The 27,895-nt window shown below is 40.7% G+C and overlaps 2 protein-coding genes across 2 annotated transcripts in view; one reads left to right on the top strand and one right to left on the bottom strand.

Annotated features, from left to right (window-relative positions):
- Nucleotides 1-27,534, bottom strand: LOC308289396 (protein sel-1 homolog 3; the record flags this gene model as incomplete). The annotated part of the gene is made up of 22 exons (XM_080731089.1): nucleotides 1-77; nucleotides 3,548-3,672; nucleotides 21,109-21,236; nucleotides 22,054-22,163; nucleotides 22,248-22,335; nucleotides 22,509-22,599; nucleotides 22,692-22,775; nucleotides 22,870-22,997; nucleotides 23,354-23,527; nucleotides 23,659-23,721; nucleotides 23,872-24,012; nucleotides 24,638-24,757; nucleotides 25,087-25,266; nucleotides 25,395-25,600; nucleotides 25,733-25,870; nucleotides 25,979-26,114; nucleotides 26,199-26,331; nucleotides 26,489-26,550; nucleotides 26,651-26,766; nucleotides 26,874-26,995; nucleotides 27,069-27,195; nucleotides 27,384-27,534. 22 exons carry the CDS (start codon nucleotides 27,532-27,534, stop codon nucleotides 1-3), a joined length of 2,700 nt encoding a protein of 899 aa, XP_080587215.1.
- Nucleotides 1-27,895, top strand: part of chrna10a (cholinergic receptor, nicotinic, alpha 10a) — a gene marked incomplete at both ends in the record, with an annotated part of 245,748 nt that overhangs the window by 163,108 nt on the left and 54,745 nt on the right. The window lies entirely within an intron of this gene.

Consider the following 27,895-nt stretch of genomic DNA (forward strand, 5'->3'; position numbering starts at 1 on the left):
CTACTTGATAGGGCTGAGCTGTCTCTGGGCACAGTCCTGGGAGCTGGATGTACCTCCAATGTCATAGCAACAGTTTTCTGAGCATATGAAAGAAATGTGTTACATATATCCTTTTTATGTTTACTCAGTGATGTTGAATAGGGCCTGAATTCCTGTGGATAGATGATACTGTAAAAAGATACCATTGCCTTGGGCTCGGACAGACAGCCAGACATAATGTACAGACAAACAATAAAGCTTATATAAACGTAATATATTAATATTATACTGCCATGTGAAGGATGGTAGACTGCTTGCTGACTGGCTGTCTCTAAAGGAAAAAACTACACAATCTGCAGAATCCACAGTCTCTGCTACCACCCAGAACATCCTGACAGGGCCCATCAACGTCTGGTAAGGGACGATGGGATGGGTACCCAGATTGGGGACTAGCTCATCCTCAACTTGACTCTGCTAGGTCGGTGAGTCTGCGTTTTAACCCTTACCCGTCTTTCTTACCTCTACAATTGACAACTTTATTTATTTTTTGTATATTATTTTTAAATTAAAAACAACAACAACTGTATTATCATTGTTAGCACCGTCTGCAGAATATGCAGCACCAACGTTTCACTGCTTGAACCTGTATGAGTGAGTGACAAATAAACCCTCTTCAATCTTCTGAATTGAATGTAAAGGCACTTTAAGTTAAATACCTTCTATATTCCTCCAACTGGGAGGATATTACTTACTACGCCTTTTATTTCTGATATAAATTTCACAAAAGCACTGCTCTTAACAAACTGACCCATGACCTGTCCCAGAGGCTCTTGAATTTTCACTTGTTTTGAAATGCCACTGCTCAGCAGTTTCATTCTCTGCATCCAATCAGCCATCAGCTTTTGTTAGGACTGGAGAAGGGAGTTCTAAATAGCACAATTCTGTGCAATTTCTATGATTAATTCTGGAATTTCAGGAAACGAGTCACTGCTTTGGCATTGCATGTTGTCACCAGGCACGTGCACAGATAGACATCAAAGGGGGCTTGAGCCCCTGCCCTTTTATCCGTCTGTAAAAAAGTGCCCTCTCCAGACCATGAATGCAGTTTTTACTATGGTAAAAAAGAATGCAAATGCCCCCCTTTCCATGCCATACCTGAAGGCAGCATTCAAGAGAAATCCATGCCGTTACACCACATCTCAGTGTGGTTTTAAGCACCGAAAATAGCCGACCTCCAAGCTCACAACACGCGTTGTGAGCTTGGAGGTCTGCTATTTTCGATATTTTCACCAAAAAGTCCTTTTAGAAATGTCAGCCCCTGCCTCTCTAACATTCTCTGCACGTCCCTGGTTGTCACACAACACAAACTAAAGTAATCATGTTTGACCATTGTATAGCCTTTCCATAGATTCTGAGAACACCACCTAACCCTAACCCTGCTACAGCGCTGGACAGACTCCATCTCTTCTGCAACAGCTTGTGTTCACCTTGACAATAGTGCCACATCCTCAGCAGAAGGCAAGAAGCTTCAGGGAAGCAGCAACACTAATAACCAGATGGCAGTAACAAAGAAGCATACTGTTTTTCACAGAACACTGAACACTTAGTCCTCACTTTACATATCCATAACTTAGCCATGTTCACAATAACCTTTGGGTAGTGCAACTTGAAGTATTGCACAATCACCATAGTCTTTGTTGAATCGTTATTACAAACCACCCATCCAATCAGAATCACTATTAAAAACAAATGCTGTCCTTTCACAATCACTGACATTAGTCTGTCCAATCCATCCAGAACAGAATAGCTGTTATAACTTCCAATCAGAAATCATCTTAAAATAATATATACTGTATATCAATACTAGAAACCATTTGCCTTTCTCCTGTGATGCATTACCAATACAAAACAGAATGAGAGAATGAATATGAGAGAGAGAGAGAGAGAGAGAGAGAGAGAGAGAGAGAGAGAGAGAGAGAGAGAGAGAGAGAGAGAGAGAGAGAGAGAGAGAGAGGTGTAGAGTAAAAGAGACATTACTGACCTCTGTAGCCTTCTGTTTAAATAGTACTATTGGATAGTACAGCTTTGTTATTACCTAAATTGCAGCTCGAGCAATAATATATAAATAGGCCTATTAAAACTAATACTACCTTTGAATATAATCAACACATAATGTTCTATGGGTTAATTGTTGCCTGGCAGTGCCAGCCTCTATCACACACTTCACCGCCAGGGGGTGGTGTTGAGTGCAGTCTGGTTTATTAACCAGGCAAGGTTAATTGGACTGTAGGCAAGATTACAAGTTTCTCTTTAGTCCTACTATTATACAGTACTTCTTAATATTCCAGTAAAGCATGTGGTCACCAGTATGTAGCATTTAGTTAGTTATTCTCCAATAACATGGAATTTCGATAAATAAATGCAACTCTTTCTTTTAGTTTTATCTCCGATATCATAATTGAACCCATGGTTGATTACTTCTAGCAACCTTCAATGACTTCATTGCCTTAACATTCATGAAGAGCTATAATGTTCAGCTAATAGGCATACGTTTGTTTTACGTTTGTTTTACCATCATGGAATATACAGTATGTGAAAGCTACAGTACAGTTTACTGTATCTTGTACAGTGGAATTTTCTACACAAGCCACTTTTCAACACAGATAGCACAGAGGTCGTGAAAGTATAGGTGAATGGTCAAAGATTCGATATCTAGTAAAATGCAACAAAACTTCCAGGCAATCCTGAAATTGGTTCCAAAATGTCTTGTTTGACCGTCCGACTGCATCATCCTCAGAGCCCCGTTGCTAAACGGAGCTAAAAATTGTTCATTCACAAGATTCCAAACCTCATCTAGAGGTTTAAGGTTTGGAATCATCTGCTCTGCAACTTCGTCCCGCCTGTCGTCCCACACCATTACCCTGGCTTATGTCACAGCTGAGACCCATTAATCACAAGTCATCGCAGAAGTGTTGAAACCTAAAATGCTCGCTACTCACAATTCCTGCACATTAACCTTGTTGCTGCCCACACAACACCCCTTAAGCTTGGCAATCATGAAGTGCAGTGCGTGTGTGCGCGCGAGCACACATGTATTTTTAGCCCTTGTCACTCATGCATTTGTGTGTGTGTGTATGTGTGTGCGGTGTGCGCGCGTCTGTGCGAGCGCATGTATTTTGAGCTCTTGTCACTCGTTAGTGTAGAAGTTCTTGCCATGCTATAAATAAACTGGCCACAGGGAGTCGAGGATGCCAGTGGAGTGTTCTGACAGCAGAGGGCACAGCGGCCTTGTCTGCCTTGGAAATGAAGATTGAATCTGGTCTCCAAACTAGCTAGCAGACAACAGTAGCCTATATGGCATCCCAGTAGAGGAAAAAAAACAGTATTTGGTAAATATCAATGTTACCCATGGAGGGAGGTTGTGTGATGAATGTGAAAAATATGCAGTTGAAAGCTACTACAGTATCACATGCATAAAATATATGTGGAAAAATTCTCATTTCTACTGTGCCTCTGTTGACAACTGCTGCGCCATGAAAATGCGCGGTGGAATATGTTGATGTCTTACCTTGGCCCTGAGCATCAAGTAAGTGACTGTAGAGAAGTAGAAGGACCTGGATGAGAGGGAGGTTGGCAAACACGGAGGTACCTCTGCAGCCCACACGGTCCTGGTGTTTTGTGGCCATCGATGCTCTGTGGGTGAGAAAAATAGAGTTTCAAAGTCTGTCTAGCACACCTTGTATCCTCTCTCTACACACCATCCTGTTCAGAGAAAATCATCATTGTTAATTTAACTTGAGTGTACAACTAACTACAAACGTAACCAAATCTGGATAATTTAACAGAGGAATTTACCGTGATCTTTAACAAGCCATACAGATGTACCAGAAGTTAGGCCTACCAGTAAATCAGTGGAGGACCATAGTCCCAGGCAATCCAAATACTGAAAATTATATTAGATTTTCTTTTTTCAGCAAGTGTGGCATCAGTAACAATTACTGTAGAATCAAGCTTCAAATAAAGCAGCAATTAAAACTAGCTTTAAAGAGTTTCCATCATCATCTCTGTGCAGTCAGACAATAGGAAAACAGCCAGTTACAAAGTGCCTGTTTAGGCAGAACATACATATAACAGTTCACACGCACGCACGCACGAACACATATAATACATTTATAAATGGTAAATGTAGGTTGTTACATCACTCTTTCATAAAGTATACTTTAAAGTCACAGTAAATACAATATTTAAGCAAATTAAATGTAAAAACTAAAAACTTGGCAGGGCATCTTGGCAAGCTGGACTGCTATGAATAATAGCCACAAGCGTCTAAAAATTTGGTTCTCCTCTATAGCAGTTAAACTTTCTCAGAAAGACTTTAGTACACCTCCAGTCGTCCCTGTTCGGGAATAAATCTTCTACCATCAAAGGAAATAAGATTCAGCTTGCAGGTAGAGAATGCAAGGTGGTGTAGGTGGTGTTTGGTAAATGGACCAGGCTGGTTCCATTTTTTCCTCTGCAAATTGCAAAACAATGTCATGGTTCAAGTAGAAACTACAGTAAAAGGTTAGGATTTTTTATGGTGGAATGGTCTACTACTCCATACACTGCAGAGTTGCTACGCCCCCCTTGATGGGGGAATGGTGACATCTCATGTAAGATTATTTTACGATTATTACTAATGACAGTTTAAAGCTAAGAACTTTTACTCCAACATATCGACAGTTATCAGCTTGTAGCCCATTTTGATCCAGAGGAATGTTGCACCGCACAGATGCCTTTGAAAAGTTTTGTCTTTGATGTCATGCATGGTGTCAAACAGACTAGAGAGAAATTGCTTTCCTGCAGTTGCTGGTAAAGCTCCATCCAATCACACCAACCAATGTGCACCACATGGCAGAGTTCACCAAGTGCTATCACTCACTCTGACATTTCACAACAAGCTCTCACAGGATGAAGAGAAATCAATAGGCGGACGCTTATAACACACACATTTATTTTTCCATCTAGACACCGGAGAGAAAGATTAATTACTTGGCAGGTATAATGATCTGCATCATTGGATGCACATAAATAAACCCAAATTGCTCCGCTCCTGCATACATAACGCCACGCAAATAAATATTAGTTGTTTACGGGCCAACATAGTATTTCATCCAGGAATTCTCACTTCTCACTATCATGTAGTTATGTAGAAGCTCTGACAGTGCTTCAGAGAGTTAAAGCGGAGCATTGCATAGCATGATGGCGTGAAACACTTCAATCATTGACACACTGGTTCTAAAAACATTTTGTTCATACACATCATATGTAACCGTAATAATTAACTCACATGAAAAGTAGGCTTGAACCTGACAGAAAAACAGAAGTGGAGAGGAGCGACAATAGCCAGGTGGCTCCATTATTCAGAGTGTTCATCTATGACCTTCCTGTCTCTTAACCTCTTCTCATCAATCTCATACTGTACAACCTGCCTTGTATGTTATTGCTCCCAAAGCCAACAATGCAAATACTGGCACGAGGTTTAGTCCATTTAACTATGTTGCAATGAAAAGTAACTGTCCACGGGTTACAGATTTGATTCAATATGAATCTGGACAAGTTAAAGGTAGGCCTATAGGGTACATGATTATTACTTTCTGCAAGTTCTGCGTTCGGCTGCGTATGTAGGTAGCCGTGTGTGTTTAAGCCCGTAGCCCAATGAGAGACCAGCATTCCTGGTGATGTCACTGGCATCGCCAGTGGTGATGCCAGTGGTAAGCGCACCTCATGGCGCGCTCTGCTGGCGCACAAGTAGGCCATGTAGGCGCAAGTTGGCACCTCGACAGAGTGCAGTTTTGCTATTATTGTTTTGTTAAAACAATAGCTTTATGTTCTGATAGTAATAATTGCTAGAGAGTGTTTGTTCAGTAATATGGAAGAAACATATTTTCAGGTCGGGACAACCAATTTTATCCAATCAGGAGAGAGAAGTCACACAGAACTAAAATTTAAGCTGATAAATGGGTACTCTGTCCTGATTGGCTGAAAGAGCTGGAGAGATGGGGGGACCCTGCTCTGGTTCCAGAGCAGTATGACAAACGGTAAACAAACAAACGTTTCCTGCATCTAATGAGGCTGGTCAATCTTGGCCATACAGTGGAGGTCTAAGAAAGTATGTTTACGTCAACACTATATTTTCCAGTTAGTATTAAGGCTATACTCTTAATATTGCAGGGATTAGTATCAATGAAATTCCAATCATCTAGCTAGCATATGCCAGATGTCCAATTCTATAGATGAAATGTCATCCAATCTTGGACCTTAGATTTGTCAACATTACAAATATAATTAACACATTTAGCTGACTTTCGAATTCAGATGACTTAAATAATTCTTAGTAGTTGTCGTAAAGCAAACAGAAGTGAATATCAAAAGATAACCAGAAGTGATACAAGGAATGAGGAGTATTACGGCATGATGTGGAGTCTGAAGGATGTGAGGTTTCAGACTGCGGTGTAAAATGGGGAGTGAGTCTGCAGTCCTGACACAGAGGAGGTCATTCCACAGCTTGGGAGCCAGAAGGGAGAAGAGTCTATCTAGGACGATTAGAGCGTTGGCCAAGGTGTCACAAGGAAGGAAGGGACAGACACTCTATGTCAGCTGATCTAGTGTGTGGATCGTGTACTGTACATCTAACCACAGTCCTGTTGTTTCAAAGGTGTTAGTTAGCTTTCCCATTCCCAAACCTGCGGCAAATCAACACCGATTTACAACAGGAAGTAAACACTTGCATCATTACTGCATTCTCAACACAGTTGTACACAAGGCACATTTTTCAGGATTAATCGAATTATGCACAAATGAATACGAACTGTAATATTAATGGAATACATGCTTTTGTAAATCATGTAAATTACTTATACATGACAGGATTCTACTGCTTGTGGATTGTGTTGGTAATAGCATTATTCATGAGTCATTGGCTCAGGTCAAAAGACTAATCAATAAACATCAGTGAACACAAATCAACTGATTAAACATATTAAGATGAAAAACGATAGGTCTGTCTTTTACAGGATAATGGATATCAGATAATTATTAGGTCAATGAAATATATAAAATGAAACAAAGTTTGGAGATAAATGCTGTTAACATTTAAAACAACAACCTACACTAATTGTTTTTAGTAATACTAGTGTGCATGATCACTGAACACTAGAGTAGTCTGGTAGGAGGCTATAGGGCCCACGCACCCGAAAGATATATTTTTCTAACCTACCTTTTTAGAATCCTTAAGGTGTCTAGTTAATGAATTTTGATGTTCCCAGAGCCAATTTGTGTCCGATATATGTTTTTTTAACCATATGTTGTGTCCGTCCTGGATTTTCGGCTGTGAAAAATACAAACTTTAAATCAACATAGCTCGTGAACTATACATCCGACAGAAACCATTCACCCCATTTTATGTACGTTTTTGCAAGATGAATTGATTGATATGAAGATTTGCCAGGGTTCCATCATGTTTAGTGCATTAAAACCCACATAAACAGAAAAAAAGTTAAAATTCGCCTAAAATGGATCACAACAACTCCTCCCCCATGCACCCTATTGATATATTTTTTCAAACATTTGCATTTTTACAATCTTCAAGATGTGTAGTAAACAAATGTTGATGTTCCCCACTTGAAATATTGACACACGTATGTTTCTTCTGGCATAGTGTTTGCTATAGTGAATTTTCGAAAATGCAAAAAAAGAGAATGTAAAATCTACATAAGGTCTTAACTATACATTATTCTGAGACAAATGTCCAATTTGTCTGTTTCATTTTGGCATGAGGCATTGAGGGAGATGGCTAGTGACATAATATGTACATTTATGGATCATCAATACTCAAATAAATGCTAAAATGCAGGCAATTCAATAGGCAGAATGGTGCCAGAGGACATTTACCAATACCAATGAAGTTTATTTTATTTATTTATTTTCAAATTGTTAATATGAATGCTTTAGGTGCTTTAGAGCCAGGGTTTAATTTTGCCTACAGTAACCCTAACCCTAACCCAAATATACATGACGTCTTAATTAAATGATATGCATAGACAAATTACCCTATTTGGTTATATTTTGGCATGACATGTCATGCCAAAATACCATTTCATGCCAAGATTTGATTCTAGACATTCCAATGGAACCAACCTTGTCATGCCACCTTGTCGGGCAGGGGGGTATAATGCCTAATGATTCAAAGATGGACAACATTTTGGCAAGGGATTAGATTAGATTAGATATCTTTATTATCCACAAGGGAAATTTGTTTTGCTCGGGTCAGTCAAGACAATACATAAATATACAATACAATAAAACACCCAGCAAAGTACTTCAGTTCTATAAAAAGTATAAAATAATTCTAAATATTAAAAGGTATTTAAAAGAAAGCAAAGTCCTCCATCCACACTGTGGAACACTTGCGTGTGTGTGTGTGTGTGTGTGTGTGTGTGTGTGTGTGTGTGTGTGTGTGTGTGTGTGTGTGTGTGTGTGTGTGTGTGTGTGTGTGTGTGTGTGTGTGTGTGTGTGTGCGTGCGTGCGCACGAGTGCGTGCGTCCATGTCTGGTTCATCCGGGCACCTGTGTGTGTGTATTCTGGTCCAGTTGAGGTGAATCAGGTGTTGGGGGGGTTGTGTTTATTGAGGAGCCTAATGGCAGAGGGGATGAAACTGGCACTGGCCTTTGCCCTCTTGAGTGTAGAGGCGGCCTTTGCCCTCTCCTACCAGAGGGCAGGATCTTGAAGCAGGTGCTGAGATTATGAGTTGGGTCTCTTGCGATCTTTGCTGCTTTTTTCACTGTCCTCTGGTCATAGAGATGCTGAAGGGCAGAGCACTGCATCCCACATAGCTTAGACCCCACTGAGGTTGGCCTCTGAGAGACCCCCGTACCAGGCCAGGAAGGAGAAGGTAAGGAGGCTCTCTATATGGCAGATGTAAAAGCTGCGAAGGATGGGGGGGGGGGGGGGGGGGGGGGGGGGGGGGCAACATCCATATATCTCAGCCTCCGTAGGAGGTAGGTCCGCTGCTGACACTTTGCAAAGATGGCCTGTGTGCTGTCATTAAAAGTCAACCCACTGTCAATAGTGGTCCCAGCTGGAGGTAGTGCTCCTCACACCACTCGTGGAGCTTCTCTGCTTCCTCTTCAAAGTGAGCAGGGCAGTTTGAGGTGTCCACCAGAGCAGTATCGTCCTCAAACTTCACAGCCATGCTCACACGGTCTGAGCCCCTCAGGTTGTTGGTATAGAGGGAGAACAGGACTGGGGAAATCACTGTCCCCTGGGGGGCACCAGTAGATGTAATCAGGACAGAAGACGAGGAGTTGTTGACCTTAACAAACTGCTCCCTTTTAAGGAGGAAGTCCATTATCCAGAGGATCATGTGAGGATCCACCTGGAGATAAATGGCCATCACCAATTTTCAAATGGACCCTTGAGCTTTCACCTTGATTTATGTGAATGTAAATGTGTGAAAGCCTCCCCCTGTACAGACATGCCAAATTTAGGACAATCTCATGCAGTGTTGGGTAAGAACCATGTAGCTTTTTTTACTGTCTGTATAGGGGCAGCATAGCTGAATGGTTAGGGAGCCCGCCTGGGGAACCAGAGCCCCTGGTTGACCCAGGTTAGATTCCAGGCAAGGGTTCCAATGTCCATGTGTGTGGAGGAAAATAGGTATCTATCAATCTGCATCTCAACTCAACACAATTAAAAGCACATTTCTAAAGCACGTTAACATGACCAGGTCATCCAAAGTGCTGTACTGTACAGATGCATTACAGTGTTCTATAGATGTAGTACAGTGGTCTGAAGATGCCTTAGAGTGGTCAACAGAACACAACAGTGGCCCACATATATGCACTAGAATGGTCTACAGATCACAACAGTGGTCTACATATGTACTACAGTGGTCTATATATGTCGTACAGTGGCCTACATATACACTATAGTGTCTGCAGATGCAATACAGTGCTCTACAGATGTACTAGAATGGTCTACAGGTGGACAACAGTGGTCTACAGATGTTGTACAGTGGTCAACAGATGCACTACTGTGGTCTATGCAGGACAGCCCAGGCTCTGCAACAGCTTGCCCCTATACATCAAGAGCTGCCCAGTCGACTGATATTTCATGACTTTATTAAAGACTTGCCTGGTCTTTAGCTGAGACTGGCAGTCCATGATTTTCCTTTACTGATGCTAATGTTTAGCTTTTGTTTATTTTGGTATTCATTGGTATTTTATTGTAAATGTCTTTATATATTGCATTGTTATGTTGTTTTCTATTTTAACTGTACAACACTTTGGGTGACCTGGTCATGTTAAATGTGCTTTAGAAATGTGCTTTTACCGGTAATTGTGTTGAGTCGAGATGCAGTGGTCTAGATAGACAGACAGACAGACAGACAGACAGACAGACAGACAGACAGAGGAACCCTTGCCTAGAGAATCAAACCTGGGTCAACCAGGGGCTTTGGTTCTCCAGGCGGGCTCCCTAACCATTCAGCTATGCCGCCCCTATAAAGACAGTAATAAAAACTAAATGGTTCTTGAGATTGTCCTAAATTTGGCATGTCTGTACAGGGGAGGCTTTCACGCATTTGAATCATTAGGCGTTTACCCCCCTGCCCGACAAGGTAGCATGACAAGGTTGGTTCCATTGGAAACTTGAGGTTGTCTAGAATAAAATCTTGGCATGAAATGGTATTTTGGCATGACATGTCATGTCAAAATAAAACAAAATAGGATCATTTGTCTATGCATATAATTTAATGAAGACGTCATGTATATTTGAAATTGTTTGCAGATATCCAAAACTGTAGGCAAAATTAAAACCTGGGACTATGTTTTGAATTTGGATGGGATGTGTGTATCAAGCACCCAAAGCAATCAACTATCTATAAATGCGAGAAGTCTCTGCGTGTGTGTCTGTCTGTCTGTCTGTAATCCGCGTATCTCGAGAACCGTTCGTCCCACCGGCTTCAGATTCGGCACGCGCGTCCCCCGCCGCGGCACGGAGTGCAGTGCCAGGCCTCGACCCGACCCGACTCGCGGTTTTCCGAAACCGGCGCGAAACGTTCGGAATCTCCTTATGCGGAGCTGATTGTTGACATCAGGCTGTTCCGGAGGAAATCGGCGCAAGCGCTGATTCATTGTGACATCACTTCATAAAAGGCTCTGACATCACGTACGCCACATGAGTCAACAAAAAATGGACGCATATAGACGTGTTCTGATGTTCATATATGGGCTTAAATGGACACAGGCAAACATATGGCCTGTGTCCATTATACACACACAAACAGGTGTCTGCAACACAGTCGGAGGCACAGACAGATACAGAGATCTCCATAATGGGGAATAAAGGACCATATATGGCATTATATGGGCATAAAATGGACGCTTAGAGACAGATAACTCCATATATGGGCATAAATGGACACAGGCAAACAGATGGTCAAAACGGGGCTGATTGTTGACATAATCACGTACGCAAACGGAGGCACAGACAGATACAGAGATCTCCATAATGGGGAATAAAGGGACACAGACAAACAGATATAGAGAGATCCATATATGGCATTATATGGGCATAAAATGGACGCTTAGAGACAGATAACTCCATATATGGGCATAAATGGACACAGGAATAAAGGGACACAGACAAACAGATATAGAGATATCCATATAAGGCATTATATGGGCATAAAATGGACGATTAGAGACAGATAACTCCATATATGGGCATAAATGGACACAGGCAAACAGATGGTCAAAACGGGGCTGATTGTTGACATAATCACGTATGCAAACATATGGCCTGTGTCCATTTATGACAACAGGTATAATGGGGTTTGAATTAAAGGGGGAACCGGCACTGTGTCTGCAACACAGTCGGAGGCACAGACAGATACAGAGATCTCCATAAAGGGACACAGACAAACAGATATAGAGATATCCATATATGGGCATAAAATGGATGCAGACAGACAGATACAGAGATCTCCATATATGGGCATAAAATGGATGCAGACAGACAGATACAGAGATCTCCATATATGGGCATAAAATGGACGCTTAGAGACAGAATGGGCATAAGCAGCTTGGCGCTGTGCTTGCATGTCCGGTGTCTCCTCCAGGCGTGCACGTTTGGTTTGTGCGTTATCTGCAGCTTGGCGCTGTGCTTGCATGTCCGGCGTCTCCTCCAGATATAGAGATCTCCATAATGGGCATAAAGGGACACAGACAAACCGATACAGAGATCTCCATATATGGGCATAAAATGGATGCAGACAGAAAGATACAGATATCTCCATATATGAGCATAAATGGACACAGGCAAACAGATGGTCAATACAGGCCCTACAGAGATCTCCATATATGGGCATAAAATGGACACACACACAGACAGATAACTCCATATATGGGCATAAATGGACACAGGCAAATAGATGGTCAAAACGGGTCCTACAGAGATCTCCATATACAGTATGGGCATAAAATGGACGTAGACAGACAGATATCTCCATATATGGGCATAAATGGACACACGCAAACAGATGGTCAAAACAGATCCTATGACAACAGGTATAATGGGGTTTGCATTAAAGGGCGGGCATTCATTCCCTATTTACATTGTTCCCGAGTTGGCCAGGGCGCCGACTAGACGCTCGGCCGCCCGAAGGGCGGCCGAGCTTCTAGTATTAACAATTTGAATAAAATAAAATAAAAAATAAACTTCATTTGTATTGGTAAATGTCCTCTGGCCCCATTCTGCCTATTGAATTGCCTGCATTTTAGCATTTATTTGAGTATTGATGATCCATAAATATACATATTATGTCACCAATCATCTCCCTCAATGCCTCATGCCAAAATGAAACAGACAAATTGGACATTTGTCTCAGAATAATGTATAGTTAAGACCTTATGTAGATTTTACATTCTCTTTTTTGCATTTTCGAAAATTCACTATAGCAAACACTATGCCAGAATAAACATACATGTGTCAATATTTCAAGTGGGGAACATCAACATTTGTTTACTACACATCTTGAAGATTGTAAAAATGCAAATGTTTGAAAAAATATATCAATAGGGTGCATGGGGGAGGAGTTGTTGTGATCCATTTTAGGCGAATTTTAACTTTTTTTCTGTTTATTTGGGTTTTAATGCACTAAACATGATGGAACCATGGCAAATCTTCATATCAATCAATTCATCTCGCAAAAACGAACATAAAATGGGGTGAATGGTTTCTGTCGGATGTATAGTTCACAAGCTATGTTGATTTAAAGTTTGTATTTTTCACAGCGAAAATCCAGGACGGACACAACATATGGTTAAAAAAAACATATATCGGACACGAATTGGCTCTGGGAACATCAAAATTCATTAACCAGACACCTTAAGGATTCTAAAAAGGTAGGTTAGAAAAATATATCTTTCGGGTGCGTGGGCCCTATAGCCTCCTACCAGACTAGAGGTTCCAGAAATGGGCGGCTTGAATTACCTCGTCCCTTTGGAATCATCTGCATCGAAACCTCTGCTGTATTTACAGTAAATTAAAAAAAGTTTAAAAAAAAAGTAAAGTTTGGATGTTAAGTATATATTTCTTTTTTCTAGTTCTTTCTCACATTTTCATCTCATATGCTGGTTTCAATATGTATTATGTTGAGTACTGACATTTAATAATTTTGTATTTGCAACTGTATTAATTTGTTTGTATGCTCTTTAATTATGTGGACCTCAGGAAGACATAGATATGGCACCAGCTAATGGGGATCCTTAATAAAAATCAAATCAAAAGGTCAGAAAAAGCGTAAGTCTGACCTCATATTTATTAAAACAAATTAAGAAAATATTGTTTAGGTTGGGTAATAAATGTAAATGCTAAAAATGTTCCAGTATTCCCACATCAATACATTATGTCTTGTCTTGTCCAGTCCTCCACCACACTTTAAAATACATACTGTAGGGCGGTACTGTGTACCCACCGCAGCCAACCTGACATCACCCTCCCTCCACATGCAGACTCCCGCCCACTCCTCTTTCTCACATAAGACCTTACCTGTATCTGGGACTCCACTGCACTGCCGTGTTGTCTTTCTGCTGTATATCCCTCGCGCCCGAGAGCAGCTTTCTTGTGCCTGACCAAGCTCAGAGTTTTCTCTCTATGCCTCTGCTACATACTCAAAACTGGCACGGTGCTGTTTCGCAGTACAAAACACAGCCCATCTGCAAAGAGAGAGGGAGGGACGAGAGAGAAGAGGAGCAAGGAGGAGAGGAAAAGAGGTGGACATGAAAAAAGAGAGGGAGAGAGATTGCCTTCATAATGCAGATTGTCATGGGGGCCACATTCTCGGTAAGCCAATACATGTGGAGTAAAAAATCTCTGTCATCTGAGTGACTTAAACTAATTTGATTCTACGATCCTTCAGAACAACTGCTTCCTTTCCATTCATTTATTCATCTCTAGGCTCCCAAGCTCCAAATCGCAAGCATGGGCACTATGCACTTATGGTAATTTAAAACCCAATGAGGTTAAGATTAATAACAAAATCTATGCAGGATCTAGTTGAAGCATTATATTAGTATGTGGAAACCTGCAGCATGATGATATGTCTTTATTTTGCTCCCATCTCTCATATGCATAACATCACACATCAAAACAAAAAAGAGCTACTTGAAAGTGACTGAAGAAGTCTCTCTTGTAAGTTTGTCAAGTTTTGGATGTGAACTGGCCCAGGTTCTCAACGACCTTTGCTGCGTGTCACTCCCCATCTCTCCCCCCATTTCCTAGCCAAGACTCCACAATTGTGTTGTACAACTCAGACAGACATTTTAAAACTTTTTAGATCCATATGACAGGACTACTAAGATTTGAGCTGTGCAATAAACACTCAAGACTGGAGACAGAATTAGTATCATTATGAACTCAAAACATGGTAAAGTAAATGATACATGTTGACATTTTGTATTAAATAACTCTACATTCTGATAGCAATCATTGCTATAGACTCAGTGTTTGTTCAGTAACAGGGGTCGCCCCATCTCTCCAGCTCTAGAAAAGAGAAAATGCATTTTCAGGTCGGGATACCAATTTTAACCAATCAGGAGAGAGAAATAAAATAACACAGGATAAACAAATGGAATTGGAAGTGATGGCACAAAGAAATAAGACAATTTAAACACATCAAATTGAACATGATAAATAGGTACACTCTCTCATGACTGGATGAAATTCAAATTGGCAACCCACCTGAACATTTATGTTCTGTTTATTCAAGAGATGGAGACAGGGAGATCCCTGCCATTGAATAAACTCTACAGCAATGACTATCTGGCTACACACACACACACACACACACACACACACACACACACACACACACACACACACACACACACACACACACACACACACACACACACACACACACACACACACACACACACACACACACACACACACACACACACACACACACAGTTTGTGGTCTTTTTTGGATTTCGACATCCCTTCTACCAACAGAGAAAAAACATTTTTAACACACATGTATTGACAAAATGTAGTGGGAGGGGTCTATTTCTTATTTAAAAACAACTTATTCATGGACCCAACATCAATCAAATACAAATTGGAATCACATTGAAGGAATACTTCCAAAGGTATTCATTTCTGCCCATAGGGGGTGCCACAAATACAAAACGTTGATCCATATGGCATAGAAACAGTATTGCTCCACACAGATTCCTTGGGTCGGTTTCTATTGTTTTATAGTTTTTGCACAGAGAACAGTTCATTACTCAGTAAAGATTTGTCGTAGCATACTTTTATATTTATGGGAGTGCAGATATTAAATATGTTGAGGACAAATGTTGTCCTCACATCAACACCCGTTGAGTGGACTGGAGCATGGTGCTGAAAGGATAGCAGATGGACACCAGTGCAATATATCAACAAATCGATATATCAAAAGTAGATTAAAGGGAAAGGGAGTATTTTCTTGTCCCCGGGGAGGTCAAATTGCTTTTACAGTTTCACCGAGCTGATGGCTGCTCAGATGGCAGGTGAGTGCACAGAACAACACAACAACTCTCATGGTCTGGGTACAGGCTTGTAAGGAACATCTGCAGCCTGTGGTCACTCAGGTGAGTAGTAGCTGCGTCTCGATGGACCATAGTACCCATGTACTGTAGTATTTCACTGAACAGAGTGGACTGTGCTGCAGAGCATGCAAGGTTAGATGATGAGTGCAGTTGGGTGACACTCGGGTGAATAGAGGCTGCGATAAACGATAATATCGTTTATCGTCCCATCCCTACCTACAACCAACCCATCCCACAAATACATCCGCAAATAGAATAAATTATACTGTACACCCATAATTCAATATTTTTTTAATTTTGTCTAATCTATTCGTATTGACTGAAGGAGCCTACACCACTCTTTTCAGAATGACAATTTAGAGGGAATAGTTTTATGGAATTCCCTCTCAACTCATACCCATTAACTCCTCTGTGTATCCTACTGTATATACTGTACATTTCTTAAGCTTAATCTTTCAGGTCAATTCTTTCAGACCTGCAATTAATTTAGTAGCACTTTTCTGAACCTTCTCAATTTTCAGTTTTGATTTTGTAAGGACACCAGACTGAGCTAACAAATTCAAGATGAGATCTCACCAAGGATATGCATAATGGTAAAAATCATCATTTACATTTTAAAAGGTTGAGGGGCCAGAGTGAACTGGCAGTCCAGCTTCACATTCAATGGCATTTTCTATACATGAAAGAAATACAATGAAGTCCAAGCTCCCCATCTTCACTTAAAGACTTTTTTCTATACCACAATGAATCCAACAGAATACCAATATCACAAGCATATCAAGCGACAGTAATTAAGCATTGCAGAGCCAACAAGAAAAACATCTAGGCTACCAAATCCGTGTACCTAACGATTCTACCACTGTACCATTTGTAAGTGCAACTTTTAGCCAGAAAGTCTTTTTACAGGCAAACATTTTCGCTCACACATTTTTCTTTTCATCGACTACACAGATGCTTTTTTGCTCTAAGGGTTTTCAAATTGTATTTCTATTTTGTTCAATGTTAACATAGCTAAACAGTCGAGTTACCTGACAACATTAACTAGCGAGCTTACCAGAGTTCACTTACGGTATTTGGTGAAGACGACGCTATTATTTACACCAGCCTACCTGCTAGCTTGCTGGTTGTTAAACTAATAATGCACTAGGCTGACTGTGTTGACATATTTTAATAGTGTTTAATAGTGTTTTCATTTGACAACAGTCTCTGTTGAGAGTAGGCTACTTTAGTCTTTAGGGCAAACACCGACGATACCTGACTTGCGTTGCTGTCACTTTAAGGCCAGTGTTGGGTGATTACGTCCGCAGCTGTGGCAAATGCACGAATGGCTCGTGCGGTTTGGCAGAAATCAAATGCAGTTTTTGGGAACACGCTTTTAAATGAAAATTTATATCAATTTAAATCAAAAATGAAAAATGAATAGACAAAACAAAAGCAATGCCTTTGTTTTTGTTTTGCCTATAAGTAATATTTTTTTTTAACTAGAAGCAGTGCTCTTCCGAGCACAGGTCTCCACCAGGCCAGGCGTCTTGGTGGTGCTACTGTATAATAGGCCAATGTAAAAAGGGTGGCATATGTTCTTCACCTTATAGACCTTTCATGGCAATCGGACACTGCATGCATGATTTGAGGCATTGTGTTCCAAAAATGTGTTTTGCTAAAGTCTACCTGCTGGTGGCGTTATAACAGGCCAATGTGAAAAGGGTAGCATGCATTTGTTCCTTGACATAGTGGGAATATGTGTGGCAAATTTCACGGTAATCGCCAGCTGCGTTGATGATTTGAGGCATTTTGTTCAAAAACGGAGCAATCCTGCAAACTTTGGAAGCCAATATTAGCCAATAAGGATGGAATATGAAATATCAGATGGATCAGACTTGATCACATGACTATAGAGATACTGTGTACTGATTTGTGTTATTTTTGGAGAAAATCTGAAGGGAGTAATATCCAAAAATGCGTTTTACATAAATTGGCCAAAAGGTGGCGCTATAAAAGGCTGATGTGAAAAATGCAGTGAAAAGGTTTTTCCTTGGCCTCTAAGGAGTGCGTGTACAAAGTTTGACACTGATCGGTGGAGTTATAGGTAAAAACACAAATTGGCCTGTTTTAGCGCCACCATGGGGCTGATTTGAACATTTTGACGGGGCATTTCTTCCTCGGCCTAGTGGGAATGTGTGTGTGCGATTTCATGATAATTGCACTTTGATTTGAGGCATTTTGTTCAAAACGGCTCAATCCTACAAACTTTGGAAGCCAATCTTAGCCAATTAGGATGGAATATGCAAAATCGGATAGATCCATGTCGATCACATGACTGTCGAGATACTGCCTACCGATTTGTAGGATTTTTTGATAAAATCTGTAAGAGTAGGCCTAGTGTACAGAAATGTGTTTTGCGAACATCGGCCTCATGCCATGGTGGCGCTAGAACAGGCCCATTTGAAAAATGTGGGTCAGAGGTTCTGAATTGGCATCCAGGGAGTGTGTGTGCTCATTTTGGCAGCGACCGGGCAAACCGCGACTGAGATTAGGTGGTAACAAACTGCGAGGACGCACGCATGGACGGACGGACGGACGGACGGACGGGTAAACATACTCTCCCCCATGCCTTCGGCTGGTGGAGACAACTAAACCAAAGTTATTTTCTATCCACAAGTTTCCAACGTCCCATCGTGCATTGCGCAGAAGGTGAGCGGCACTTCCGGTGTCGCAAATGAGAGTGATCTACAAGCTCACAACGGTTGCATCTGCGACGCGACGTGAGCTTGTAGGCCTATGTCTGCTGTTCTCCAGATGTGTTCCACAATTCTCGTGGAAACAGGTGGATAGCCTATAATCTTTCACTGCATGGTAGCTTATATTTTTCACAATGACCTTTCCACAGTAATGTATAGACTACCAAATGTAGGCTACAGGAAATTAACTACTAATAATTATTTGTTATTAAATAAGTGAATTTAAGTCCAAAAGAGCAGGTGCTTGCAGAGGGCTATAATTGTGCCTGTATGGACTGCCCACTGACTGGCTTTTACATTTTAAATTGTTACATTCTTATTCCTGTGAATCTAAATAAAGTTTTATTTTTGATTGAAGAATTTATTAGAAGGTTGCATAGGAAAAAGTACAGTTTCATGACAGTACAAATCACTGGTACAGCTTTTCGTCTTAATGGTGTGTGTGTGTGTGTGTGTGTGTGTGTGTGTGTGTGTGTGTGTGTGTGTGGTTATAAAGTATATATTCCAGATATTCCACTGAAGGTCACTACCGCAGGAGGTCTCCAGCGCAGGTGTGATTTATTGCTATAATTATATGATGAAGAATTATATTGTTTGCTTTCAGCAACCACACTATCTAACAATTCTGCTCCAGTGCCACCATTTCCTTACACGCAGTATTAATTAGAGGGGTGCCGGTGTGCTCTCCAAACCCTGTTGTTTCTGACTATACAGTAGAATCAGTAGTAGGCCTACCTAGAATCCATGCCAGACCTATTCATTACATGAAATCCTGGAGCTCATACAGCACACACACACTGAAGTTATCACTACTGAGACACTGGGACCTTTTCCAGAAAATATTCAGCCGGCTTTATTATGCTGTTCAGTAAAAGTTTTCTCATAAAAGGTCAATCCATTCTTTTAAAAATATATGTTTTAGGTCATGCACAAACCATCTTCAGAACAATTGAATAAGATTCAGTCAATCACAGATTATGATTAAACTGTTAATGCACAGATCTACAAGCTCACAACGCATCCCTTTGTGCCACGCTGTGAGCTTGTAGATCATCGGCTATTCTCACTACTTCTTAAACGTTTGATTTCTAATTAAAAAATAAATTGTAAAAAAATGTTTTGGGTCATTTTGGTCATGATTAAAAACAAAATGTCGGAAACAACAAATTAATAAGGGACCCACAAAAAATTGTTCAGCGACCTACAAATCGCCAGTGTTTGGGAAACTAGTTCCGCTACCAATCCATCCGTGTTGCAGAAATGATAGTCTTTCTTGTTCCTAATGAAGGGAAAAGCCTCGGCCCCTTAGAACACCCAGGATAACAAAGAGGACTGGTGGAGTAGCAACTGCCATGGCAACAGCACTGGATACCTGTGAAGAAGAAGAGAATAATACATTACACCTCGAATCGTGTTATTTCTACTAAATCTACAGAAAGCATACTGTACGTACCTTAATAGTGCCAATGTAGTCTTGCTTGAATATTTGTAAATATACATTGCAGAGAGCTAGAGTGCAAGGCAGGTAGGAATCGGTTCCTTCCGAGTCTCTGCATCTGTGTTAAAAAAATAATAATATATATATTTTTTGAGCGGTGGTCACACCGTCTCCATAGCGTGGCCGTGTGTGTATCCGTCTATGTATGTGGGTGGGTGGGTGGGTCCGTATGTAGCCTAAGTACCCCTGGTGACCAGAGAGGTGCTGTTGAGTCTAGTCTGCCCTGAGCATCAACTGCAATACCAGTGGTGGCCTGAGTGACATGGATGGATGGATGGCTCTCTCTCTCACACGCAAGCAAGCAAGCACCCCCCCCCCCCCCCCCCCATATTATTATTATTATTTCAATATTTTTTATTATAATTATTATTATTATTATATATTTGTTTTGCTGTTGCGCAGCCTCCACGACCACCGCTCAGTTCACACGGGTGTGATTTTTATATACTGTATGTATACTGTATGTATGTATGAACTGTACATACTGTTGACACCCAGGGGTCTGTGAGGGTGTTCCAGGTGGTCCCCAGATATGATTGATACTTAGTTAATAGGAACCAAATAGACCCGTTCCATTTGTACGCTCTCAGTTAAACACTGAACATTTTCCAATGTAGATTAGGGTCCCAGAGATACAAAATTGTACCAAATGGTGGTCCGTGGCCTAATGCATATCGACCTGGGGGTTCTTAAAATTAAAAAGATTGAGAATCGCTGCTGTCTGCTGTACACAACATTCAGAGAAACAACCAGGACTCACTTGGTGTAAAGAGTAGTTAGATGCACAGTCTTGTCTGCTAGATAAAGCTCTGGTATACCCAACTCAAGCAAAACAGCCAATGGCAGCCTATATCCATCTTGAGCAAGGAGACCCAGATTATACCATCCCTGAGGAGAATGGACTGATTTTATTTATGGACTATCAAACAAATAAAAACAAGAATCAAAAGGTTAACATGTTAAAGTGAGAACACTTATTTCAGACATGGTTCTAATTCTAACATGTTCAAAGGCAAAGACTAAAATCCCAATAGCACGTCATAATAGAAAGAAAATACAAAAATAAGTGCAAACTTTTCAATAGGATTACATTATATTATTATCAGTTACCCTGTTCCATAAGGAAATCCAAACGTGACCTCTATAAGAGCCTCATATAAAAATGTATTGTATAGCAGCAGTGTAAAGAAAAAAACTTCTGGCTACATTATTATTAAATCAAATCATTTTACAAGAACGCACAATGACTCTGGTATTATATTTATGCTGAGTATGGACCATTTTTATCATAATTTTTATAACACAAATATTGAAGAGCATACTCATTTTATAATATTGCACATGAGAAGTAGCATCGTATAAAAGGTATGATGTATAAATGCACACATTCACGAACCACACACACACACACACACACACACACACACACACACACACACACACACACACACACACACACACACACACACACACACACACACACACACACACACACACACACACACACACACACACACACACACACACACACACACACACACACACACACACACAGTCTTCAAAAATAGCAGATGTGAGCTTGTAGATTGCCATTTCCAGTGAAGAGATTTGATGTAGAGGGTAAAAGGACAGTGCCAGGTACAGGCCCCTGGGGGACCCGGGTCAACTACTGTAGGGTTAAATTAAGTAATTAATTAAAACATACCTGTGGTTCATTTCTTAGTGCTGCTTGTTTGTACATCTGTGCTGCAGAAATCACATCTTTCTGGCTCCCATCATGTCCCTCATACAACAAGTCACCCATTCTAATTAGAGCTGGAAAGGTGACAGAAGTTGATGTAAAATATTTGCAAAACAGGATTATTTAAATTTTTGAATGTCCAGCAATTGTTTATTCACCATATGTATCAGGACTTTGACTCTGGGTTGTAAGGTTGTAATATCTCATCATGCAATGTGTTGCATAATCAGGATCCAGGAAACCTCCCTATTCACACAGAGTAAAAACAACATTAATCTATGAAATACCGGACAGAGAAAGTGGATTAAACTCTTATATTTGTGTGGAAAATAAAATATTATAATTAAAATATGAAGACTGCCATTTCATGAAAAGTACACAAACAATTGTTTTTCCCAATGTACATTTCTGTCACTTACTCTGTTTTGTTCACACAGATATGCCACATTGAATTGGGCCACTGCAAACCCTGAATCAGCAGCCATGATATAATATACCAATGACATTAACCTGTTGGAAAGCATATGAATCCGTTGTAGCCACAATCAACCCTCCTAATCAACATCATAGCTTGTGTACTGTATGCAAATAAGCTTATTTACATGTCGCTTTGGAAATAGGAATCCAGGCCTTTCCGTAAGACATTTCCAAGGTATCCATTGTGTTCAGCTGCCCACTTAGTCCATCTGTATTGCATCACAGAGATGTTAGCATACAATAACACGATTAGGGTATACTTATGACTGAGGTAACACAAACATAATAAGGTTAGTGGCTAACAATACGGCATCCGATGGGCGCCTGTTGACATGGCCAGGTATCCCAGTGGTCCACATGTCCGCCAGGAGAATTGCTCCACTGATATGTCCTCTCTTTGCAGACTTCAAATAGTATGTATAGGCCATGAACTGTGGGAAAGGCAAAGGAATTAGGCTGCATCCATTGTAATCCAATACAAATAATAATGGTCATAATTTAACCTTTAATTTAACAAAAATAGCAGATCTGTCAACTCAGAGCTTGTAGATCTGCTATCCTTTGACATTTTTTGAATAGTGCTTAGGTGGGTAAATAAGATTGTGTATATATTTTTTATCTATCAAGATTATTTGTGTTTATTCTTTTAATGTATTCACTTTTTGTTTTCTTATCCTATAATATATATATATATATATATATATATATATATATATATATATATATATATATATATATATATATATAATCTGGCATTGGTCTGGCTCAAATGAACAATTGATGTAACCTGGTCTGCAGCCTTTCCAGGATAGAGGCCTTGTGAGTACATGACACCAAGATTCATGGCAGCATCTGGGCTCCCGTGGAGATCCGCCTGCTCCCACAGCTGTACGGCTTGCTCATAATCCTTCTCAAACTGCTCATAGTACCAACCAAGGGCATTGATTGCAGGTGCAAAACCCTGTCGAGAGCACGTAAAGAGCAGCAATGTAGGATGCAAATAGGCTCATAATTATACGGTACATGAAGGTGTCAGATTATGTTCTCACACACAGTACCACCTTAAGGGTTAGGGTATGAACAACACACAACCTGCTCTGCGGCTTTCCTCAGGAAAGTGACAGCTCTTGAGATATCTTTCTCCACTCCACGTCCCTACAGAGCAAAAACAAAATATAGAAAAAACGATATATTCAATATTAGTTAAATATTAACTGTCACAGACCACAAGTAGTGCTCTTCTAGTGAGTCAATATATTACATTTCATATTTTCAAACTTTGTGTCACTGTGTTTAATATCTGACCTGGAGTAAGACTATGGCATAGTCATACATGGATACAGGGTCTTCCAGTCGGACAGCTCCTCTCTCATAGTGTCTTATGGCTTTTTCAATGTTTGGAGAAACACCCTGCTGGCCCCAAAACAGCATACGGCCAATGGCTTGCTGCAAGATACAGTAATGTATTACCAGTAAGACTCCCTAATCAGGAGATAAGCAACCGTTAGGTTGCATAGTATGCATACACAAACTTTAGAGGGCAATGGTGGCCAATCAGGAGGGAATATGGGAAATGGGACAGATCCATGTTGATGACATGACTTTAGAGATACTGTGTACCGCTTTGCGTGATTTTAGGGCAAAATCTGTAGGAGCTGTGTCCAAAAATGTGTTTTGCAAGAATCGGCCTCATGGTGGCACTAGAAGAGGGCCATGTGAGAAATGAGGGTGGAGGTTGTGGTTTGGCAGCCAAGGAGTGTGTGTGCAAAGTTTGGCATAGACCGGGGCAACAGTGGCGGAGATATGAGAAGGGCAAAAGTGTGACGTGTGACAGACTGACTGACAGACAGACAGACAGACAGACAGCTGGTGGAGGTTTTGATAGTAACTGCGACCTAACGGTCGCAACCAAGATCAAACTAAAAAAGCATGTTCATGCAGACATTTCTCAGTAATATTATTTCACTCTGCAAATCAATATTATAGTTTTACAAAAGAGACTACGTGTTGTGAGCTTGTTGTGCAACAACAATGTATAAATCAGGCTTAAATATTGCAGTGAAAGTTATACCTCAGCCTCAGAAGCTCCATTGCGGGCCTGTAGTTTTAACCACTGGAAGATGTGATGATCCTCATTTGTTTGGAGCATTAACATCTCATCGTCATTGAGGTAAACAGATTCAACAAACTTCTAATAATATGAAAATAAGAATGAATATATTAATTTGCACTTTCTCTTGGTCTTCCTGAAAACAAAGTCTAGTTCAAAATGCATTTATTTTTCCTTGAAAACGTTTTTTTTTTCTTTTTGTAAAATATTTGAGCTATGACATCCAGTTATCCAGTGTATTACAAAAGTGTCTTTCACATAAGTCATGATAGTGATTATTGTTTATGTGTATATGTTAGAAAGTGATTCTCATTGTTCTAAAAATGATGTAAGGCTACAGTTGGAGGAATAAGACAAAACATTTGAGATTTTATTTTCTATAAAAGGAACCTGGAGGCAAAGTTGTGTACCTGCTGGGGTGTTGGGTTATGACGGTCCAATGATGTCTGCTTAGCAATGTTGGCATAATACCCATAGGCCAAGTCTGGGTCCAAGGGAATGCCATGGTCACCCTGGTGATGCATGTGGCCAAGTCGCAGGAGTGCCAATCTAGAGTCCTTCTGGGCTGCCAGCAGGGCCAATAGCCATGCCTAAATATGGACATGTACACATAATAGAATAGGTCACCACCACACAGACGTACTGAAAACAACCTTTAAAGAAATTGGACTCCCACCACAGGGATATGCTTGTGCTCTGGTTCCCAAAAAAAACACACCTTATTGGGCTGTTTTTTGACTCCCAGGCCACTGCTGTAGAGCACAGATGATAGATGCAGAGCTTGGGTATGTCCTAAGCAGCCAGCTTGGAGCAGTAATGGCATTATTCTGCCTACTATTCCAGTGTGACTCACTTTGTTCATCTTATGAAGTGATAAGGAGTAGAGGGCGCTGCCCACTGATTTCAAATCAACCTTTCTGCCCCCTGCATGTGAGATCAGATTCATTGCAGATATCAACATTTCATCTTTGTTCATAATATAGGGACACTTTCATCAAGATATAGACACTGGCATTTATGTCCAACCTTTTTTTGTTTATCGTTCAAGCCTCTTACCATATTTGAAAACCAATAATTTGGCCAGTTTGACAGCCTGTCGTCTTTGAGGGATACTCGTCTCCCAGGGTTCACACTGCGACTTTAGATGCAGTGAATCCTTTTTAATCCAATTATAATAAGCATCAACACAACTATCTGAAAGAAATAACATTTCAACCCGTTTTATTCCCACCATTGACTGTATATGTCCCACAAACATTTCAAGATCCTTTACTAGCATCTAGTGGACAATGTGTGTACTACCAGACTCGGCTTTCTGCCAGGCAATCCCTGAATATCCACCAATTTTCACATTGAGCTCCAGTTGGAATTCTTGACATTTCTGTAGCCATCCTGTCAGGTTGATACTCTTAATAGGTTCTGGAACAACAACTTCAGACTGCAGACCAGAGCAATAATGAGAGTTCAATTGTTAAGTTGAAGAATCATTTATGGTAGGTTATTCAATACCTGGCTATGTTACCATGTGATGTGGAGGTATTCTGTTGCGGTAGTACACCAAAGGCCCAAAATAGCCTTCCAACCCATTGACATATTTCCCTCCTCCGATCACAAAATAGCCCTCTGTGTCATCAAACTCTACTGTGTGACTGAAGCTGTAAGAGAATATACATTAGTGAGGTGAAAGTGTGTCAATCTCAAGAGAATAGACAAGAATGACTGTATGTAGATCATGTATATTGTTATGAATGTGGTTTTCTGTGTATGCCATGCATGCACTGTAGAAGTTACTTTGTAATGTCATAACCTTACGTGTGTTCTGCAGAATTAAATACACGTTCTTCCTTATCCATGCACACCAAGGATGCAGAAACCTGTGATCCGTTATGAGACAAAATTGACAGCTGTCATCTTGTTTGACTTTATTTTCCCTGTGTAGTATCCATTTTGATGTCCTCTTTAGAAATGACTTACCATTCTACCACGCAGCACCATGTTGAGGTTACACCACTGACTTAGAGGCACCTTGAACGGAGAAAGGAATGCAGAAGATACTCCAGACTCTCCATTCATCTGGATGTGTAGCTGGCCTTTAGACATGACAAAGGGATGAGAGACTCATTAAGTCACAAGTATGATGGTGCATAGCTATATTAGGAGAGGCATTGTGTAATATTTGTAGAAAACGTATTTTTACCTGAATTTGTAAGGAATATCAATGGCGTGGCATAGTCATCATGGGAGTCTATATGATGAAGTATTCCACACAAGCTCTGTTGGCAGTGTCTGATCACAAATACCCACACGGAAAACATACACCTAAAAGGTAAAGATTGGTGAATTGAGTCTTGCTGATTCTTGCAGTAATACGTGTTACATTGCTTTTTCTTACCATGGATAAGACACAGCCTTGAGACGCAAATGCTCTACAATCTCACTGGTGAAAGGCTGCAATGTCTTGGTCACACCAAACTTCTCCCCAGTTGAAGCGTACGTTGATGACAGCAAATACACAGTTTCTGAATGACATGAGGTTTTCATTGTCAGCACAACAATCAATGGCAGGTCCATTGGAACCTGTTGTATAGTAGTTTAGAACCTGTAAGTAGTTTAGTTCCAATATTGATTAGGTACGTGCCATAGCACCCCAAATACAGGAACTCAAACAAGAGACCTTCTAGTCATGAGAATTACATCTCCAACCCACCTTGCTCCAATGGACACAGAGTCCTCGAGGTCATTTGGCTTAGCCAGAGCATCTGTGTATGCCAGGCCAGGCAGAGTTGATGATGCTTGAAAGGGCGACTTAGCAAGGGTATGGGCTGCATGTTCACCACATCCTGATCTCGGATAGGCATGTCATTTTCTTCAAATGTACTGTCTCTGAGTGACACTCGAAGGAGACTGCTCAATATCCACTGAGAGTGTGGAATTATCTCATCAGCTTGGTACACCAACCAATCAGGCAAGCTCAGTAGCAGAGTCCTTACTCTGGGGTTACCAGGATCACAGCTCCAGTGTCTTATCAGAACAGTGGAAGTGGCGCCAGTCTCAAAAGATATAATACAGTCCAACTGCACAGTAGCTGGGGTATCACACGAATAAAGCACTTTCAAATGATGGCCTGACACAGCCTCTTCTGGAGGATTCAGTAGAGTTACTTTATCAAAACCAAAAGCAATCTGTGTATGACGAAAGAAGCAGTGCAGAGTGTCGATA

This window comes from Nannobrachium achirus, assembly GCF_963921795.1.
Source record: "Nannobrachium achirus genome assembly, chromosome: 8".
Lineage (NCBI taxonomy): Eukaryota > Metazoa > Chordata > Actinopteri > Myctophiformes > Myctophidae > Nannobrachium > Nannobrachium achirus.